Source organism: Sarcophilus harrisii, chromosome 5 (genome assembly GCF_902635505.1).
Source record: "Sarcophilus harrisii chromosome 5, mSarHar1.11, whole genome shotgun sequence".
In the NCBI taxonomy this organism is placed as follows: Eukaryota; Metazoa; Chordata; class Mammalia; order Dasyuromorphia; family Dasyuridae; genus Sarcophilus; species Sarcophilus harrisii.
In genome coordinates, this window is record NC_045430.1 from 89,146,991 (window position 1) to 89,153,989 (window position 6,999).

Genomic DNA, 6,999 nt, shown 5'->3' on the forward strand with positions numbered 1-6,999 from the left:
TTGGACTGCCACATTTACAACTAAGTTAATAGGAGTTAACTGGTTTGTCAAGGAGGTTACAGCTAGGATGTGAATTGAGCTGGATGTGCCCTCAAGTCTTCCTGATTCTTGTGCTGTTTCTCTTCTGTCACATAATTGCCTTTAAAAGTTACTGTGCTTTTCAGTGACAACCTGTTTTGTTTCAAATAAGTCTTGGCTACTATAATCAATAAGCTCAGAGATCCACTGATGTCCTTTGCAAATGAAATAATATGGTCATTTTTTTCCTGTGCAATCCTGTCCCTGTTTCTTGATGAATTTAAGGAAATTTAAGGAAAGAGTAGTGAATTCCCTAACTTGCAACTTAATAGAGGAACCATGTAATGGGTAACATCAACTGGGTCTTTCAGATTGAACCTCACAGGGGAACTGCACTGTGAAAGAATTATGCATGTCCAGAGCCTAAATGAGTGGCTTGTCCAGGGGAGGGATATCGTCTAGGAAAGTGAGCCAAGGTTTAAAATAGAAAATTAATTTATTCACATAGTGGGGGAATAATATGTTCAAGGGTACATCATGTTAGCACTCCAGAGCATCTCCTCCTTGGTACCAGTTGGCCTAGGGAAAAAAAGGAACATTTGTTCAACTGAAATCAAGAGCAAAAGAAGTAGAAATGAATGTAGATTAAAGCATAGTGTTTTCAACATTTTTTGCTATTATTGGTTTGCTTGTTTGTTTTCTTGCTTGTGTTTTTTTTTTCCTTTTGATCTGATTTTTCTTGTGCAGTATGATGAATATGGAAATATGTTTATAAGAATTGGATATATTTATCCTATCTGACTGCTTGCTGTCTTGAAGAGGGGAGAGGGAGAGAGAGAAGGAAAAAAATTTGGAACATGGGGTTTTGCAAAGTGAATGTTGGAAATTATCTCTGCATGTATTTGAAAAATAAAATCCTATAAATAAAATAAATCATCAATATATCATTGTCCCTAAGACCAAGAGTAATGTTTTCCTCATATAATGTCACTTCTATTTCTCTTTCACCTTTTCTGCATTAAAATAGCCTATCCATACTGCAAAAACTATGTAGATATCTAATAGCATAAAGTGTTTCACTGAAGACAGAAAGAACTTTTGCTTGTTTATGGGCTACTGTGGCTTTCCAGTTTCTTGTGTTGTGGGGCTGTTTTGAACCTAATTTGAAAAAAAAAAAGGCTAGCTACACATTGCACTGTGAAAGGGCTGAAAGCTGGGCTAGGGGAGAAAGTGCTCATACCCCACACTAAAGAATACTCAGTCTTAAAATAATGAGATGTAAGAGCCTTGGATCTAGGGTAAAGAAGCCCCTATTTTAGAATCTCCCTTATTTGACAGGATCTAGTGATTAGGTAGAGGAGGGTGACAGAAAGGGAAGAATCAAATACAACGCAGCATTATTAATCTAGAAGAATCTATTGTAATAAAAATCTGTGAAGAAAAAAGGAGGGAGGGAGTGTAAAATTTATTATTAATGGTTAAAATTTTTAGCAACCATTGTAACCCATTTCGAGAGGTTAGATTGGGATACATTTTGTATAGATAAGTTGGAAGAGACTTTATACCCAAATAAAAGTGGTCTTGCCTCTTGAGGGAGATGAGGAAGATGGATGGAAGATGATCTAATCTGGTCAGGAGATATTTTTCCCAGTACCGCAATGCTTTTTGGTATGTCTTCCTTATTACTAACCATACTGCAAAAACTATGTAGATGTCTCATAATTAATGATGCTAAGTGAAGTGAACAGAACCAACAGAATATTGTACACAGCAATAGCAACAAGATTATGTGATGATCAGCTGTGATGGACGTGGCTCTTTGGTGATTCAAGGCAATTCCAGTAGACTTGGGATGGAAAATGCCAGCTGTGTCCAGAGAGAAAACGAGAGACTAAATGTGGATCAAAGCATAGTAGTTTCATCTTTTTGTTGCTGGTTTTTTCTTTCTTTCTCATGTTTCTTTTTCCTTTTGATCTGATTTTTCTTGTGCAGCATGATGAATATGGAAATATGTTTAGAAGAACTGCATATGGTTAACCTATATCAGATTGCTTGAAGTCTTGGGAAGGGGGTGGAAGAGAGGGAGAAAGATTAGGAACACAAGGTCTTGCAAAGTGAATGTTGAAAAGTATCTTTGCATGTATTTGAAAAAATAAAATACTATTAAAGTTTTTTTTTCTAGATGTGTATAACTAAATTGTATAAAAGGCTGCTTTGATCATAATGTGTATTTTTGCTTATTGAGGAGCCAATGATCTCTATTATTGGCAACTACAAGCCTTGCTAATAGATTATGCTTGGGGATGATTTCAGAAAGGCCTGGAGAGACTTACATGAACTGATGCTGAGTGAAATGAGCAGAACCAGGAGATCATTATATACTTCAGCAACAATACTATATAGTGATCAATTCTGATGGACGTGATCATCTCCAGCAATGAGATGAACCAAATGAGTTCCAATAGAGCAGTAATGAACTGAACCAGCTACACCCAGCAAAAGAACTCTGGGAGATGAACCATTACATTGAATTCCCAATCCCTTTATTTTTGTCCACCTGCACTTTTGATTTCCTTCACAGGCTAATTGTACACTATTTCAAAGTCTGACCCTTTTTGTACAGCAAATTAAATGTTTGGACATGTATGCATATATTGTATTTAACTTATACTTTAACATATTTAACACGTGTTGGTCAACCTGCCATCTGGGAGAGGAAGTGGGGGGAAGGAGGGAAAAGGGTTGGAACAAAAGGATTTGCAATTGTCAATGCTGAAAAATTACCCATGCATATATCTTGTAAATACAAAGCTATAATTTAAAAAATAGATTATGCTTGGTTTGTGTGTGTGTGTGTGTGCTTCAGTTTCTCTTCATCATAGATTTTTATCACAACAAATCAAAAAGATTTCTAGCCTGGAAGACTAAGATTGTGATGGTGCCATTAACAGAATGGGTAAATAGGAAAAGGTAGAGAGGGAATATCAGGGTGGGCTCAGATATGCTGAGTATTAGGTGACAGTCAGTTGTTCCTATATAAGCTAAATCCCATGGTTGTATGACTTTTATATACATTTTCTATTCCCACTTGGAAACAGAGGTCCAGAGTTCAGGTAGGTCTTACCTATAATTATAGTAGAAGAATCTCACCTTTAACCAGAAAAAGGATCTGAAGTTCACTACCCTTTGGAGCAGGAGTCACATTCCCTCCAGAAGTACAGCAAGGGCCTCAGGGCTAATGGAAATGCTCTTAGACAAAAGGTTGTAGAGACTTAGAACTGTGGCTTTTTCCTTCTCTCGGTTCCTCCACAGCAGGAACATGTTGAAGATTCGAGTGCTTGTAGTGGTTTTAGAGTGATCTTCATCCAGTCTATCCAGCTGGTGTTGCTGAAGGTCCAGGCACATTATACCCAGCTCCTTCCATTCACTCCCCACATGCTGGGCTAGCTTCATCAGCATTTTTTGGGTCACCAGTTGCTCTGCTAGACAAGGCAAGGCAAAGTTGGTCATCTTTGATGTCTCCACTTCCTAAGCCTTGATTAAATGGGGGGAAGGGGAGAATGAAGGCAATGGGCACTGGTTAAACACTGATTTGTTGGGAAATGACTGAACAAATTATGGTATATAAATATAATGGAATATTATTGTTCCATTAATGATAAAAGAAATGGTTTCAGAGAAACCTTGGAAAAGCTCCTTGAAATGATGCAAAGTGAAATGAATAGAACACGGGGACGGATTTTTTTAGTAAGAACACTGTCAATAAAAATAGCGTAGGTACACTTATGAAATGTGATAACCAACTATGATTTCTTAGGACTGATGCAGGCTTAAAATGCAGAATAAGACACCTTTGAGGATATGATTTACAGGAGAGTTTGTTTTGCTTGATTACCTGTGCATCTTTGTTCCTAGGATTTTGACTTTTTTTTTTTTTTAATGGGCAGAGGGAAGATGAAGTAACAAAAAAATGGCATATGAATGTAATGGAATATTACTGTTCGATAAGAAATGATGAGCAGGCTCGTTTCAGAAAAACCTGGAAGGATTTATATGAACTGATGCTAAGTGAAGTGAGCCGAACCAGGAGAACACTATACACAGCAACAAGAAGATTATGTGATAATCAACTGTGATGGACTTGGCTCTTCTCAACAATGTAGTGATTCAAGGTAATTCCAATAGACTTGAGATGGAAAATACCTTCCACGTCCAGAGAAAGAACTATGGAGATTAAATGTGCATCAAAGCATAATATTTTCACCTTTCTTGTTATTGTTTGTTGGTTAATTTCAAATTTTAAGATAAATTTAAGGTAAAAAAATTAAAAAAAATAATGGCATAAGAATACTAACTGAATAGGCAATAAAGTGTAATGCTAAGCAAACTATAGATGCACAACTCTAGAGCTGGGAGGAGCCTCCAAGGCCAATTAATCCATTGCCTATTGTCACAAAAACATAAAATAGCAGAGCTGGGATTATAAATTGACTTCCGTCTCCAAATCCAAAATTGATTCCATTACATCAGTATTTGAGAAATAGATTAAGCCTCAGGCAACACAATAATGTGGTATTAATAAGCTTTAAGGAGAACAAGGGAGACAATGAAACTAAGAATGAGTATCAGATTTTACCTAATCCTTCCCGAGGCTTTTTTCTAGTATGGGAGCTGATGGCGGTCTTCTGTTTCCCAGTACTATCTTCAAGTTTAGGCTCTCCAAGCATTTCCAAGAGGTGCCGAGCAGGGACACGGTCCAGTGCCTGGGACACCACATTCAGGGCTCTGGAGCCACAGAACCTCACCAGATGGTGGGCAATATCTTCCCGGGGGGTAGTTGGCAGTGCCCAGGTTGATGCTTCTGCCTCTTGCTGACACACAATTTCCTTAAAAGTCTCGAACTCTTCATCTTTCAATTCCTGGAGTATCTCTAAAATTTGTATTTCCCGGTTCATGAGACCAGCTCACCTAGACAAGCAGGGTAGGGGACCGCAAGGCAGAGAGTTAGGTCACAGATGTGGCCACTTGCGGCAAGAGGGAGCTAGGTAAGGATGGGGAAGGGGGCGGGGGAGCGGAGAGGGACCAACAGAATCGGGTTAAGAGGCGGGAGAGGGAGGAGGGAAGAGGAAGGAGGAGGGAGTGTTGCGTCCCTAGTCAGGGTGACAATGCAAAGAAAAAGATGGAGTAGGTGGTAGGAACATGTTATAGAAGAACGGGACACATAGAATGACGTGTGTTGGTCACACCGGAGGGTTAAGAATTTGGAGTGGACCCACGTGGAGCAAGCAAAGGCTGGGGACTCACTACGGGTCTTGGAGAACGCAAACCACAGGAAATTCAAGCTTTTGCATCAGGCAGGTCCCCTCCCTCCCTCAGCTTCCTTTTTAGGCTTAGCTCCGAGGACTTCTCCCAAACAAGCCCGGACCCTAAACACATTGTCTCAAGGTAGGCTCCCTACACCGTGGGTATCGAGGAGGGAACAGGAAAAGAGGAAGATGAATTAGGTAGCTCCCGTTTTTCCGCCCTCCCAAACCCCGCAGGCGCAACATTTCTTAACTGGCCACTCCCGCTCTCTCTTCCCGCCTCCTAGTCAAGAGGGACAGAGGGGGCTAACTATCCCGTACTGTGGCCCTGGGCATCCCGAGCGTCTCACCTGAAGCTGCCCGTTAAGCGAGCGAAACCTGAGCTAAGGAGGTTCCCAGGTACCGTTCTAACCGAGGGTCGATGGACAAAGACAGCCCTTCCCCTGGCTAGGTCCGCCCCCGACGCAGAGCGAGCCAGGCGGGCTCCAATCAGGCTTGAGTCCCGCTCCCCGCCTGGCGGGATTAGAAAAAACAAACTATCGCCGCCCCCCAAGTCACGGCACTTTTTCTTTTTAGCAGCATGAAAACGAAAGTGTAAAGTTGGGGGGAGAGCTCGGAGGCCGTCTTCCTCCTCCTCAGGGCCTCCAACTACAGGCTCTGGGCTTCTTCAAGAAGAATCTGCCCCAGAATCCCAGAGAGACTCACCTGGAGAAGAAAGGGCTTGACTTTAGCTCGCTAGGCTCCCTCTTAAGAACTTTAAAATCCATTGCAAGTCGAGGGAGACCCCGAAGACAGGACCTCCTAGCATGACGCGCCCTCCTCGGAGAAGTGGCGGTGCTCTATGAGCAAAACAGGATTAAATTAGCCCAAAGGAAACGCAAGATGCGCAAAATTAGGGAATCCCCCCCATGTTTCACAAGGACTATTTGTGTCTGAGCAGTGGCGGAGCATTCTGAGCTCAAATCGGTCTGATTAAGCCATGGTCGGACACACTGTAACAGGATTCTACGTAGTGATGTTATTTTGGCCCTCTTCCAAAACGAAGGACAACAATCAGTGGCTTTGGGGGAAGGAGGGAGCCAGAGCTACCTTCCAATTCCATTTCTAATGGCTTGTTTTGCATTTTCCTTTTGGCTTTATCCAATTCAAGTAGCCCTCAAAGAATTTACGGTTTTCCAAAAGAAGTTTTGTAGTAATAATTATGTTTTGGGAGGCCAGATTCCAGTTGTTCCTAAACGGCTGTGGATATGTCTTCGGCAGTTCAGTGGTGGCCTTTCAGTCTTACCGGAACTCTGGCCCTCTGATTGACTGGAGAGCTAAGGGGCTCCGTTAAGTCTTCCTATTTCCCATTAGCTACAATGCTATTGGAGTTTTCCGATTTTTATCGTAGCTTCCGGAGACCTCCCACAAGTTCAGTTGTAAGCCCTTTAAGGGCAGGGACTGACTTCTCCCCTCTCCCCACTTTAAGAAATTTTTGATAATAGTTTTTTTATTTTCAAAATACACGCAAAGATAGTTTTCAACATTTAACACTGTTGAAAACATTCACCCTCGTAAAATCTTGTTTCAAAATTTTCTCTCTCCTTTCCCCCCCCATCCGCCTCCTCCCAACTGCAAGCAATCCAGTTAGGCATTGAGTTTAAAAAAAAAAAAAAATTACGTTCCTAGTGTTGAAGTT

General features: G+C 41.2%; 1 protein-coding gene across 4 annotated transcripts; it reads right to left on the reverse strand.

Moving 5' to 3' along the window:
- Positions 1-493: 493 nt before the first annotated feature.
- Positions 494-6,603, reverse strand: LOC105750794. 4 transcript variants are annotated; one of them, XM_012551667.3, is made up of 5 exons: positions 6,411-6,603; positions 6,027-6,160; positions 4,655-4,986; positions 3,169-3,500; positions 494-597 (listed from the first exon to the last, which is right to left on the reverse strand). In XM_012551667.3, exons 3-4 carry the CDS (start codon positions 4,971-4,973, stop codon positions 3,217-3,219), a joined length of 603 nt encoding a protein of 200 aa, XP_012407121.1. In that variant the 5' UTR covers positions 4,974-4,986; positions 6,027-6,160; positions 6,411-6,603; the 3' UTR covers positions 494-597; positions 3,169-3,216. The 4 variants fall into 4 exon arrangements, with proteins under 4 accessions (XP_012407121.1, XP_031793679.1, XP_012407122.1 ...); XM_031937819.1 differs by lacking the exon at positions 6,411-6,603 and having other exon boundaries at positions 6,027-6,372; XM_012551668.3 differs by lacking the exons at positions 6,027-6,160; positions 6,411-6,603 and adding an exon at positions 5,672-5,808 and having other exon boundaries at positions 3,169-3,497.
- Between the last annotated feature and the right edge of the window lie 396 nt (positions 6,604-6,999).